Source organism: Nerophis ophidion, linkage group LG09 (genome assembly GCF_033978795.1).
Source record: "Nerophis ophidion isolate RoL-2023_Sa linkage group LG09, RoL_Noph_v1.0, whole genome shotgun sequence".
Taxonomy (NCBI): domain Eukaryota; kingdom Metazoa; phylum Chordata; class Actinopteri; order Syngnathiformes; family Syngnathidae; genus Nerophis; species Nerophis ophidion.
Window position 1 is genome coordinate 38,933,584 of NC_084619.1, and position 14,906 is coordinate 38,948,489.

A 14,906-nucleotide genomic window follows, 5' to 3' on the forward strand; every position below is an offset into this window, starting at 1 on the left:
TCAGCTGAGTGGGGGGAGCTACTCGAAGGAGTCCCTTGTTGGGTTAGCGATACTGCCATACTAAACAAAAATTTAGGATCATTTTTATTACGGTGGATGAGATTTGAGTAATATTTAGCTTTAGCTAAGGTAAGCATGCGTTTATAAGTTATTAAACCATCACTCCATGCTTGATGGTGCACCTCAAGTTTAGTCGTGCACCATTTGCGTTCCAGCTTTCTACATAATAATTTCTGAGCTCTAGTTTCTTCTGTAAACCACAGGGTACGCTTTTTTGGAGCCTTTTTTAACTTTAGCGGTGCTATGTTATCAATGGTTTCGCGCAGGGCATCGTTAAAGTTGTTAGTGAGGTTATCAATAGAGCCCACATATTTTGGGAATGGTGCCATTACCGAGGGCAGTAGGTCAGCAAGAGTTGTAGTTGTGGCCGTATTAATGTTGCGGCTGCTATAGCAGTTATTATTATTATTAGTTTGACGAACATGCGTCTGAACCTCGAATTTTATAAGGTAATGATCGGACAATACTTTAGTGTACGGGAGTATCGTAACTTTGGAAACGGTGATGCCCCTGACAAGCACTAGGTCTATCGTATTACCTTTGCGATGCGTGGGTTCATTTATTATTTGTGTGAGACCACAGCTATCAATTATAGTCTGGAGCGCTACGCACGGTGGGTCCGATGGGGTATTCATATGGATATTAAAGTCCCCCATTATGATTATATTATCGGCGTGTGTCACTAGATCAGCAACGAACTCTGAGAATTCATTGATAAAGTCCGAATACGGCCCTGGGGGGCGGTAGATAACAGCCAGGTGTAGAGGCAGCGGTGTGACAGACCTCATAGTAAGCACCTCAAACGATTTATATTTATTATTTATGTTAGGACTAAGGTTAAAGTTTTCGTTGTATATTAGTGCGACCCCCCCACCCCTTTTAAGAGGACGGGCAATACGCGCATGTGTAAAGTTAGGAGGACATGCCTCATTTAGCGCAAAAAAGTCGTTTGGTTTAAGCCAGGTTTCGCTGAGACCGATGACGTTAAGATTGTTGTCTCTGATGATATCATTAACTAACAAAGTTTTGGGAGACAATGACCTTATGTTTAAAAAACCTATATTATAGGTAGTGGGCTGTTTTAGGGAATTTTTGATCAAATTATCCGTAGTAGCAATATTAATAATGTTGTGTTTATTATACCCATTGCATTTAGTATAATTACGACCATATCTAGGAATTGATACGACGGGAATTTTCCGATTGTTTGATTGTTGCTTTGATAAACTGCACGGATCATAGTTTGCCCACTCAGTAGAAAGCATGTTCCGATTGTTTGTTGCTTTGATAAACTGCACGCATCATAGTTTGCCACCTCAGTAAAACACATGTCCAACTCTGAAACAATCAAAGCAGAAAAAACTTGTTCTAATTTAACTGACTCCTTACCCAGACCAGTAGTCTCGCATCTTCCATTTAAATCTGGCTTCAGGATGGAGGGAAGTGGTGTTCTGTGGGGTTTAGCCTTCTGCTTTGTCTTTAGCCCCGCTCGACATCCGCGTTTCCGATCACACCGCTGGCGTCTGCTCCGTAGACGGCCCCCGCTGCTACTATACTCCCCTGCTTCACAGGCCGCTGGATGTAGCCGCCGAAGTATTCCCATGCTAGTTAGCACGTCTAGCAAGCACGCGTCTATCAGTCCAAAACGGCCCGATATGTCCACATCTTCGGTACTCTTGTCTTGTTCTGTAAATTGTTCAGTATTTTATATTTCTATAGTGTTTTGTATATTGTACAGGATTGCTTATTATTTTTATGTGATAGTAGTCTGTTTATTTCCATTGTTAGTTTTTTCCTTTATTACCTCTTGTTATTTATTATTACCTCATATTTGTTCCCACTACCGCACCTTAAAATGGAGTCCTTAATCTCGTTATATGCAAATATAATGACAATAAAGTCCATTATATTCTATTCTATTTAATTCTATTGTATTCTATTCTATTCTATTCTTTATACCTCATAGGGCTCAAGTTCACTCTTCCATTCACTCGTCAATATTCGCTTGAACAAAAAATCTAATCGTAAAATCCTCATTTAGTATATGGGTTCAGTTTAAACGCTATTTAGGCTTTCAGACTATTTTTATCCTCGCACCCATCACTGCTAACCATGCTTCCCCTCCCTCTCTTGTCGATAGTGCCATTTTAAGATGGTCAAGTCTGGGGATCAACAACATTAAAGATTCATACCTTGACGACACGTTTGCCTCTGTACAGCAACTTTGTGATAAATGTTCACGACCTAACCAATCTTTTTTTTTTATATCCGCAGATTTGTAGTTTTGTGTGTGATACTTTCCGGAGGTTTCCAAATTTACTGACTGACAGTCTGTCACAGTAAGCCATTATCAGAAGTATATCAAAAGAAGTCTTGAATTAACTTGAGTTGCATGTTATGAGCTTCTGTCATTTATTATATTCACTTTGTATATCTAATTGCTGGTATAAAACAAAACCTTTGCACGATATTCACATTTTTTGAGTTCCACCCGTAATTTTACCGGAGAAAATGGAACCTCATGGTTTACAACCTGTCTTGTTGTCTGAGGTGAAATACTTCCGTGTGTCTTCTTTTCTTTCTTTCAGGTGTAGAAGACATATAGAGTTGTGTAACAATACAGTCTTGTATTCCCAGTGAAATATCAAAACACAGTGCCTTACAAAGACAGTAGATCTGACTAGATCCTCTTCATGCTTTTCCACTCATCCCTCTCCCACAAGCAACTGTGATGGCATATATTTTTTACAAAATTAAATATGATTAGATGTAGTCTCTGTCGACATGTTCGTCTCATTTTTATTCATTGACTAAATTGTCCACTAATTTTGGCATTGTTTTTGTCAATGTGCAATTGTTTTGATTATTTATCGTCATATATAGGAAAAGAAAAGGTCGTTGATGACAACTAAGACAAACGTTTTTAGTCAACAAAATCAGCACTGGTCTTTTCATGTCTTTCTCTCGATCGCCGGCTCTAAGTTGAATGACAAAGATGACCAACTTCTCAGTTTATGGCCACAACTTTTTACCATACAAGTAAGAGGCATGATTTATAATTTAGAATTAACTTTTACCAACTAAGAGGCGATGCAGCAGCTCACTGGCTCAGCATTGTCAATACCTCTGTAAGGTAGTTACCGCGCTGTGATCACATCGCTGATAAAAGGAATTCCTCTGCGTTAACCCAGACAATATCATCCATCCATCCATCCATTTTCTACCGCTTGTCCAAAACCAATATCTCTAAAACTTGGTTGATATGCAGATCACGCAATGTAAATGCAGTATTAAGGGCAGTTTTCAGATGTTTTTTAATTTTTTTATTTTTATGGACACAATAGATGACTCCCATTAGCTTCATTGTTAATATACTTTAACATACTTGCCGTATATTAAAAAACATGTGTTTTCAGAAATATGTGGTTTTGTCTTACATAGGGATTGTGAATGATTGGCAATATTTGCCAAAAATGCAGCTCCCTTTTAAGTGATAAAAATAATCTTACATGCTTTATTCACATTGTTCATGCGGGGAAATGGGCTTCAGTTCTGTAGTGACCTCACACCAAGAGGGGGTGGCCTACCACGTAAGGTTTAGGAAAGGGGGCATTCGAAGTACAGTTGGTTATCTACGGACTACTGAAAAAATAATTGATACTAAAGGGGAACTGCACTTTTTGGGAATTTTGCCTATCGTTCACAATCATTATGAAAGACATAGATAGATTTAATGCATTCTAAATATTGAATAAACATAAATAAATGTCTGCTTACAGCGGATCCAATGGGAGCTTCATTATTCCGCCCATAAAATCTGATAAATGACCTTTCAATAAGCACCAACAACATACTTGAATATTAACAAGTATTAGTGATATTGTTGTTTTAAGCGCTAAAGCAGACAAACTATTTATAGCAGAGATGTAATCAAATCTGTGTCCCCCTATGTTTACATCATCGAGTGGTCTGCTGCTTCCTCGCTTCCTTGCTCCCTGTGAATTTATTGTAGATCGTAAATCATGCCTCACACCTAAAAAGTAGATGGCTGAGAATATAATCCCAAAAATTGGGACACATTGACAGCCTTTTAGGACCGGAATCTGCCGAGGATGAGAAGTAAAGACACTTGTTCGCACCGTACCCCCACCCCGTTTCTTTGTGAGGATTTTGAAATATTTTTCATCTAAATGGGAATATATGAACATCCTAACAGTCGGTATCATAATGACAGCAGACTTTGTACAGTGAGTAATGTTTAATTATGTTTGTTGGATCTCATAAAGTCGGCACTGAGCAGAAATCAGTGATGAATGAAAAAAAGGAAGCAAACGTGACCCGTTTTTTAAATTAATGTGTGTATACTTCAAATGATCAAAATGCGCAAATATTAAATGTTATTTTAATGTGCTCGTTACTACATTACATATATACATGCATCATGTATATAAAACCCTAATGGAGGTGTTTGGATGTTTTTAGGGACTCTATAGGCAGAATTGAACGGCTCCTATAAACTCCATTGTAAGCTGACTTTTGATCAAATTTATTTAACAATTTGAATGCATTTAAAAAAAAATCCATACGTTATGTCTTTCATAATGATTGTGAACGATAGGCAAAAAGTGCAGTCAGACTGTCGGATTAATTTTCAGGAACAAAAAATAAATATAAAGAACTTGTTAATGAAATGGCCGTTATCTGAACGCCATGAGTCCTTTAACTACAGTGCCAACTTTGCAGAAGGTACTGTAGTTTTTACTTCCTTCACTTATTAATATTCATCTCATATTCAAACCAATAGTCAGTTGTGAGCAGCACACATTGTTGCCTTCATGCACGTATAGTGCTTGTTAGGTTTCTGGCCAATACCCCAACACCCAGCTAATAATCATTGTGAAAACAGCCAACAGACAGCAGTATAGTGTCTACGCCTGTCATGACGTGAATGGTGTTAAATGGCAAAAAAAAAGCTGAATCAAGTGCTTCATTTATCAATTTGGGGTAAGATAGTCTGCAAAGCCAGAAGATGTGCGGGCAGATTATAAATGCGTAATAAACAGTGCATTCAAGTGTCAACTTAATAAAATAGAGGAACATATTGGAATGGATGCTTTTGGGTTGTTTACACCAGTGTTTTTCAACCTTTTTTTGAGCCAAGGCACATTTTTTTCATGGAAAAAATGCAGATGCATGCCACTAGCAGAAATCATTAAAAATGAAACTCAGCCGCCGATATTGACGGTAAAAAGTTCTCGCAAGAGTTGGATATGAATTCATCGCATAATTAAGCGAGCTTCACTATAACTTTTTTTTTTTTTTTTTTTGTCCTGTCCAGCTTCTCAGGCAAATCATATAGTTGATGTAGATGCCCATATCGGCTGTTCGGATTTACTTTACAAAAGAGAAATGTAGGATACTTCTCTTGTTTCTTTATTTCAATTTGACTTCAATAAATGTATTTATATTGGAAGCAGGAGGGGATGGAAAGAGAAAAAAAGGAAGACAGAATGGGGAATTGTGCGGATAAGAGGGGGATTAGACACAGAGACAAAAACAACAACAGCAAACACAACAATAATAACAAAAACAACAACAATAGAACATCACCAGCACATACAATATGTACAAATATGATCGTAAAAGTGATAGCAAAGAAGCAGTTAGCGAAATAAATAATAATATAGAAATGACAATAGGCATTTTTACACTACAACTGGAGCAATACAAATACCAATAGAAAAATACCAATAGTTTACCTCTATTATCAACAATACAGTTGATATGCAACAATACATTTACATAATCATAACTAGAGATTAAAAAAAAAAAAAGCAATACCGAAAAATGGAGGGGAAGAGAGAGAGGCAACCTATATTAAGCTTGTAGATTGTTACAATAACAATGGGTTAAGCTTTGTCAGTGTGCCATGTGTTACCCAGTTTCCCCTAGGGCAACAACGTTGATATATGTTTGATGAAACGTGATTATGTGCATGATTGTATGTATGTATATGTACTTGTATATGAACAGAATGTGTATATGAATGTTGGTACAGTAGATGTATAACTACAGTATGGATATATGTATGTTTGTACAGTGAATGTATATGTACAATATGTGTATGTTTGTACCGTGAATGTGCGTGTAGATGGACGAACTTGGAGTATGTAGGTATGTACTGTATTTGTGTATGTATGTGGGAGCGTAGGTACCTATGTATGAATAACGGTGTGTGTGTGTGAGTATGTGTGTGTTTGTATGTACAATATATTTGACTACCAGTGTGCGTGGGAGTCAGAGTACGGCCCCAGCCGCCCAGAGAGTCCAACCTAAACAGCAGGTGTGGCGCCCATGGAGCCAGGGACCACCGGCCCCATGCAGCCAGGCCCACTGCGCCGCCCGGAAGAGCCAGCGCCAGACGGCAAACAGACATGTCCGGCAGATAACAGGGCACGAGAGAAGCAGTGGACGGCCAGACCCCAAGCCAGCGAGAGACCACCCCCCACACGGGCAAAAAGGCGGGACGCCCTGCCCGGGGGTACCCAGAGACTCCCCGCAACCGGCCGGGAAGACCGCCCCCGCCCCACCAGCACCCGGCCCCCCACGAGCCCACCCGCACCCCCGGAGAGCACAGCGCGGCCCACGCCAGGCCAAGTCGGCCGCCACAAGACCACCCAGCGCAGGGCCGTGGGAACCACCCACCCCTTCCGCAGGGACCCCAACGGTGGAGATGGAACAACCAGCAACCGTCCTGTCGAATTCCCTTCCTGAGGGAGGGGGGGAGAGAAAAAATAAATAAATAAATAAATAAATACATTAAAAAAATAAATAAAAAGAAACATAATAATTAATGAATAAATAAAAAAAATTAAAAGGAGATCACAGACATGCTGACACACAAGATCACTACCCCAGCAGCTGGCCGACTCACAGCAGCTCAGAATACCCTGCAGCACCAAGCTACCACAATGGATGAGGACTAGACCCAGCAGGCCCCAACCAAGATGGGCACCCGGAAGGGATGGATGGTGGGACCCAGGAGCTCTAGACATGCAGCCCGGATGCAGTAACCTGAGGCGCCGACCCCCGATTGACCAGCAGGCCCAGAAATCCCCAGAAATATACATACACATGTATTTACATATACATACACATACATATATATACATATAGGTATATATCTACATACACACACACACACATGCCCACGTACCCATATACATACATACACATACATATTATATAGATACATATATAAACATACACATACATATATACATTTATATACACACATACATGCATACATACATGCATAGATATATATATATACATACACACATATACATACATACACACACAAATATATACATACATACATATACACGCGCACACATACATATACATGCATACATACCCACATATGCACATATACACATTTGTAAACACAAACATACTTATAACCATACATTCACACACATATACATACATACACACATTTACATCCATCCATCAATCCATACACACACACACACACATATATAACAACAAATCCATACACAGGTCGGAGGGACAGCGATTAAGTCCCAGTACCCACTGCCCGCTGAGAACTAGCCGATCCCCCAAGCCCCACAGGTCCGGCCGCGTACCCACGCCACCCAGGGACAACCCCCGACAAGCCTGCCCCAGACAACGGTGCGAAAGCGCAAGGGCACCCTAATCCCCACACCCGACAAGCCAACCAACACAACAATAAACAAGTATGAACCCCCCCGTCCGTCAGCCCTGTTTGTATTACATGGATCTCACGATGCAGTGTGCCGCGGCACAGTGGTTGAAAAACACTGGTTTACACTATAGTACAGTGGCTTGTTTATGCTAGAACTCTCAATTGTCCTATCCATGTAATACAAACATGGATGGATTAAAATGTATGAGAATATTTTGTATTTTAAACGTTATTTTTAACATTGTGATTACCAGAGGAATTATTCATTACGTGTCATGTAATACAAACATGGATAAGACAATTGAGAGTTCTACCATAAACAAGCCACTGTACTATAGTGTAAACCAGTGTTTTTCAACCACTGTGCCGCGGCACACTGGTGCATCGTGAGATCCATGTAATACAAACAGGGCTTCACGGTGGAAAAAGGGGTTAGTGCGTCTGCCTCACAATACGAAGGTCCTCAGTAGTCTGGGGTTCAAACCCGGGCTCGGGATCTTTCTGTGTGGAGTTTGCATGTTCTCCCCGTGAATGCGTGGATTCCCTCCGGGTACTCCGGCTTCCTCCCACTTCCAAAGACATGCACCTGGGGATAGGTTGATTGGCAACACTAAATGGTCCCTAATGTGTGAATGTGAGTGTGAATGTTGTCTGTCAATCTGTTTTGGCCCGGCGAGGAGGTGGTGACTTGTCCAGGGTGTACCCCGCCTTCCGCCCGATTGCAGCTGAGATAGGCACCAGCGCCCCACGCAAACCCCAAAGGGAATAAGTGGTAGAAAATGGATGGATGGATGGATGTAATGCAAACACACACCTGAGTAATGAGGTCTAAAAAGTGTTACCTCCTCAAATAACTCCAGGCTGTAAGTGTTGTCATCGTCTGCGAAGAACACCACCCCCGCGTCGTGGCGCGTCCGGTGCTGCCGGAGCCAGCCCAGGGCCACATTCCTCTGCTCGGTGGCACGCGGCATCCCGACGCTCTTGAACCGGCGGGGCGTGAAGACGTGCAGGTGCGTGCAGGGCACGCCGGACCGGGCCAGGAAGCGGCTCACCAGGTCTGTCCGCACCGTGGAGTCCTCCACCACGATCCAGTGCAACTGGGCCACCTGTCGGAAGACGTGGGCGAGTCGGGTAAGCTCGGCTTTCTGCACCGGGCGCGTGTAAGTGGGGGTGATGGCGTAGATGACCGGCAGGGCCGCCCGGTGCGCCCTGTTGCCCCGGACTGTCACCGGAGACCAGATCGTTCTTTTGCTGTCGATATCGATCATGATGATGACTATTAGCACCCACGGCAGAAGGATGAAGAAGCGGCTTAAGAACACTGATTTCATGGCGAAGTTACTCTTACTCACTTCATTGCAATTTATACCGATCGTTTCTATTTAATTTTTTTTTTTTTTTTTTTTTTTTTACAAAATATCCTATTGATGCTCGGTCAACGTGGGTTATGGAGACACACTCCCATCCTCTTCTCAGAAGTATCCCCTCTGTTGGTGGAAGCTCCCCGCCGTCCGCTCTGTCCACTTATAGCCGACTAGCTGTCTTAAGAAGCCTCACATGTCGTCAATCCTTCATCCGTCAGCGCCAGTCTCTGGCAGCAGAACAACAAGAAGGGTCCTGTGAAGGGCAGCCCACCATTGCATGGTCCCACCGCCGGGAAGCATCACTTCAAGTGAGCGGGAGGATAATAAGGCAGGATGGGGAGGAGCAGGTGCAGTCGCGGGGAGAGAGAGAGAGAGACAGAGTCAGAGAGAGAGAGAGAGAGAGAGAGTCAGAGAGAGAGAGAGAGTCAGAGAGAGAGAGAGCATGAATACGATACAATGTGATGCATCACATATTTTCAGTTGTTTCATTACAGCAGTGGTTCTCAACCTTTTCTCAGTGATGTACCCCCTGTCAACATTTCTTTCATTCAAGTACCCCCTAATCAGAGCAAAGCATTTTTGGTTGAAAAAAAGAGATAAAGAAGTAAAATCCAGCACTATGTCACCAGTTTCTGATTTATTAAATTGTATAACAGTGCAAAATATTGCTCATTTGTAGTGGTTTTTCTTGAACTATTTGGAAAAAAAATATGGAAAAATAACTAAAAACTTGTTGAAAAATAGACAAGGGATTCAATTATAAATAAAGATTTCTACACATTGAATTAATCATCAACTTAAAGTGCCCTCTTTGGGGATTGCAGTAGAAATCCATCTGGATTCATGAACTTAATTCTAAACATTTCTTCACAAAAAAAGAACTCTTTAACATCAATATTTATGGAACATGTTCACAAAAATGAATAATGCATTGTTGCATTTCTTTTCTCAGTTTATGAACTTACATTCATATTTTTTGAAGTATTATTCAATAAATATATCTATAAAGCTGAATTGTTGCTATTTTTAGAATATATTAAAAAAAAAATCTCACATACCCCTTGGCATACCTTCAAGTACCCCCAGGGGTACGCGTACCCCCATTTGAGAACCACTGCATTACAGCACGTCCGAAAAGGAGTAGGAAAGAGCAGAGCTTATTTAATCCTTCCCCATTTTCATACGTTAGCAATTTTATCCAATTTCTTTGTTCTCTGTAACAGAACAGTGAACAAATAAATAATATACCATAAGTAAGCATGCACATATCAAATAAATAAATAATCTTTGTCTCATAAAAAAGGAGGAAAAAAAGGGTTCAAGATGTTCATCATAATTCTTGTTCTGTGTACTTTGTGAACACTTGTTTGAACCGTCTGTTAAACTGGATCATATTGATGCGTCGTTTGATTTATTTGTTCAATACGTTCCATAATTTAATTCCACATACTGATATGCTAGAGGTTTTAAGTGTTGTACAAACATACACATTTTTTAAATTAAATTTTCCTCTTAGGTTATAGTTCTCCTCTTTTGTTGAGAAGAATTCTTGGGTAGCAGGTAATAGTTTGCTTTGTACATAATTTTAGCTGTTTATAAATGCAGCAAATTGTTGAATTTCAATAATTGAGATTTAATAAATAAAGGGTTTGTATGTTCTCTGTATCCAACAGTATGTATTATTCTAATTGATCTTTTTTGTAACACCATTAGTGAATGAAGCGCACATTTGTAGTTGTTTCCCCATATTTCTACACAATAACTCAGATATGGTAACACTAGCGAGCAGTAAAGAATTTGAAGTCATTTTTGGTCTAGATTCTAGACCAGTGGTTCTTAACCTGGTTTCGATCGAACCCTAGGGGTTCGGTGAGTTGGGCTCTGGGGTTCGGCGGAGGTCAAGACACACCCGACTCATCGAGTAAATAAAAACTTCTCCCTATCGGCGTATTGCAGATACGGCAACAGCAGAAATCACACTGATTTGCAGGTGTGTAATTTGTTGTGAGTTTATGCACTGTGTTGGTTTTGTTCTTTGAACAAAGTGATGTTCATGCACGATTCATTTTGTGCACCAGTAAAAAAACATGGTAACACTTTAGTATGGGGAACATATTCACCATTAATTAGTTGCTTATTAACATGCAAATTAGTACAATATTGGCTCTTAACTAGTCATTATTAAGTACGTATTAATGCCTTATTATAACCTAACCCTGTAACCCAGGCCTTAACCCTAACCCTAACCAAATAACTCTAAATTAAGTCTTTGTTACTTAGAATATGTTCCCCTAGTGTCCAAAAAACTCAAAATTATGTCTTTGTTACTTAGAATATGTTCCCCATACTAAAGTGTTACCAAAAGCATATAACTTTGTCTTAAATTTGAAAAAAAAAACATAATTTTATTTTTCACTAAAGAAGAGTTCGTTGAATGCGCATATGAAACTGGTGGGGTTCGGTACCTTCAACAAGGTTGAGAACCCCTGTTCTAGACCAAAAACCAAAAACGTTTTCTAGACTCTAGAACATGTTTTGCTTTGTTCATTATTTATGTGTTTCATGCTACTTTATGTTGTATATGATTTATATCAAAAGCTCTTCTCGATTGCTTCCTTCCTGTGTTATTCAATTGGATCAACTTATGTGTTTAATCAAATACAATACAAACCCTCAATATTTACATAACAAGGGTTGGGTAACCTTTTTGGCTCAGAGAGCCATTTATGACAAATATTTTAAAATGTATTTCCATGAGAGCTATATAATATTTTTTTAACACTAAATACAACTAAATGTCTGCATTTTTAAGAAAGACCAACATTTATAGAATATACGTCACAAACTCGCATGGCAGCAGTAGTAGCGACCCCAAGATGTAGAAACCAGGAGAGCGAAGAGCAGGTAAGATGCTTTTAATATCATCAACAGAGGAGAATGAAGCAGTCTTGCATGTACAGTTCTAAACAATAGTCAATCTTTGAGCCCTGAGGAGTCCGTGAGACAAGCATAAATAGAAACATGCTGATTGGCAACAGGTGTGGACCGGCTGCCAATCAACAGCAGGTGAGGGAAAAAAACACCGCGCTCTGCGGGATAAGCAGGAAATGGAAACAAAATAAGAGAACTGATGGGAAGTATATACAAAACAAAGAAGCACAAACAGAAATTAAGTGACAGATCTTCACATAATAAGTCTGTTATTCTTTTTAATAACATTGTTATTCAGAAGCTCATTGATGATAAATAAAATATACTTCTTACCATCAATGCGACTTCTTGAACAGGTGTGGTAGAAAACAGATGGATGGATTAAAATGTATGAGAATATTTTACATCTTAAACGTTATTTTTAACACTGTGATTACCAGAGGAATTATTCATTGTCAGCTAAGATTTATCTGAGAGCCAGATGCAGCCACATCTGGCTCGAGAGCCATAGGTTTCTTACCCCTATGCTTAACTGTTTGAACAAAACATTCACGTCCTAGATTTACATGATTGTCAACAAAGCATATCCGTGTAATATCTATTCCATAGATTCTCAAACTTGTTTAGCTAAGTACCACCTCAGAAAACACTTGCCTGGTATCGCCATCGCGACCAACAGTGGAGTTGTAAGCCCAAATATTCAGTTAAAAAAGGCAGATGTTTATATAAAAGTTAAAGTTAAAGTACCAATGATTGTCACACACACACTAGGTGTATTTATCTATATATACCTACTTATATATAAGTATATCTAATATTTTTGGCCACAATAACACTGTGTTTGGATATTTGATTAAGTGATTCTTTGGCGTACCACTTGACCCCTTCACATAATTAATTTCTTCTTATTGTTGGTCCTTACTGATATTGTTATTTTTTGCCAAGCAAAACATTATTAAGGGCTTTAGCACACTTGAAAACATTACATTTGTACAATATGTTCATTGTGACAGGATGCATGCAAACCATCAACAACCTTAAAATGCACAGGAAGTCGGTCATTTTAGTTTTCAGGTTCCATTTTTGGGAGGATTTGGACCGGTTGTATTTTGTTTTGTGTCAGTAAGGTTCAAATTCAGGATGTGTTTTTTGTGTCTTTAGAATGTGTAGCGAGCCGATGACAAAATAGCTGACGGTCTCAAATAACCCGCATATATACATATATATATATATATATATATATATATATTATATATATATATATATATATATATATATATATATATATATATATATATATATATATACATACATATATATATCCATCCATCCATCCATCTATTTTCTACCGCTTGTCTCTTTTGGGATCGCTGGAGCATATCTCAGCTGCATTCGGGCGGAAGCCAGTGGACACCATGGACAAGTTGCCACCTCATCACAAGGCCAACACAGATAGACAGACAACATTTACACTCACATTCACACACTAGGGCCAATTTAGTGTTGCCAATCAACTTATCCCCAGGTGCATGTTTTTGTAGGTGGGAGGTAGCCGGAGTATCCGGAGGGAACCCACGCAGTCATACATATATATCTGACGTGCAGTCAGGGGAGGCAGGTGAGGCAGGGCCTCACGTGCCATCATGGAAAGAAAAAAAATGTAAAAAGAAAAAAAATTCATTTAATTGTTCTATGTATGTTGTGTTTACTAATGGGGAGATGACGGCAGACTAACACCAGGTGGCAGGTGGCAGTAATGTCCAAAGCTTTATTTATATATATATATATATATATATATATATATATATATATATATATATATATATATATATATATATATATATATATGATGAAAATTACAGACCTCTGTCATCATTTTAAGTGGGAGAACTTGCACAATCGGTGGTTGACTAAATACTTTCTTGCCCCACTGTGTATACATATATATATATATATATATATATATATATATATATATATATATATATATATATATATATATATATATATATATATATATATATATATATATGTATATATATATATATATATATATATATATATATATATATATAAAAAATATATATATATATATATATATATATATATATATATATATATATATATATATGAACCACATATGTATATAATAAAACAATAGAAAGCTTACTAAGGAAATGGAGTGTGAACTAGATTCAAAAGGGAATGGGTGACAGACTATGTGTAGAATTTAACTGAGGTGTGTGTTACCAAAAGTTGTGAAGATACGAAGACCGCGGAAGTCCCTGGGGCAGGCAGAGGGTCCAGGGCAAACGAGAGGCATCGAGGGGTACGTGTCCAAACGGTAGATCGAGAATCCAAAAGGCAGTCCGAGAGGAAAGGAGAACAACAGGGGATCACAGGGGAACACAGGAAGTGTCAGGTACAGAAGACAATAATCCGGCGCATGTTGTCCGAGCCTATGAAGGCAGCTCCGTCATTACCGTCAGGTGTGACGATTGCCGGGGATTGATTGCATCTGGCGGCTGCTGCAAGGCAGAGACGTGCGTGGCTCGTTCCTGGGTGTTCGCGCCCGTGAGCGTGTCCCGAGGTGTGCATAGATGGATGAGCGGCACTGGCAGGAGTCTGAACCCTAACAATGTATCCAGTGATTATACTATAAAGATATTTTCCATTTAACTTCCCCAGTTTTAGATTATTTTTATTCAAAATCGCTGAATTTTCACATTTGCCATTCAAATACTGAGAAGAGACTTGCGGTGAGTCAGCAGCCAGTTGAGCCTCACCATGGATTGCGCAATGACTCAGCTAACTGCTGGCTG

At 39.4% G+C, this 14,906-nt stretch overlaps 1 protein-coding gene across 1 annotated transcript in view; it reads right to left on the bottom strand.

Annotated features, from left to right (window-relative positions):
* The window catches only part of b3gat2 (beta-1,3-glucuronyltransferase 2 (glucuronosyltransferase S)), a 206,290-nt gene extending 196,834 nt beyond the window's left edge, over positions 1-9,456 (bottom strand). Inside the window, exon 1 of the mRNA XM_061910970.1 lies at positions 8,632-9,456. Within this exon, the coding sequence (XP_061766954.1) occupies positions 8,632-9,120 (489 nt within the window). The 5' untranslated portion in view covers positions 9,121-9,456. The remainder of the gene's footprint in view (positions 1-8,631) is intronic.
* Between the last annotated feature and the right edge of the window lie 5,450 nt (positions 9,457-14,906).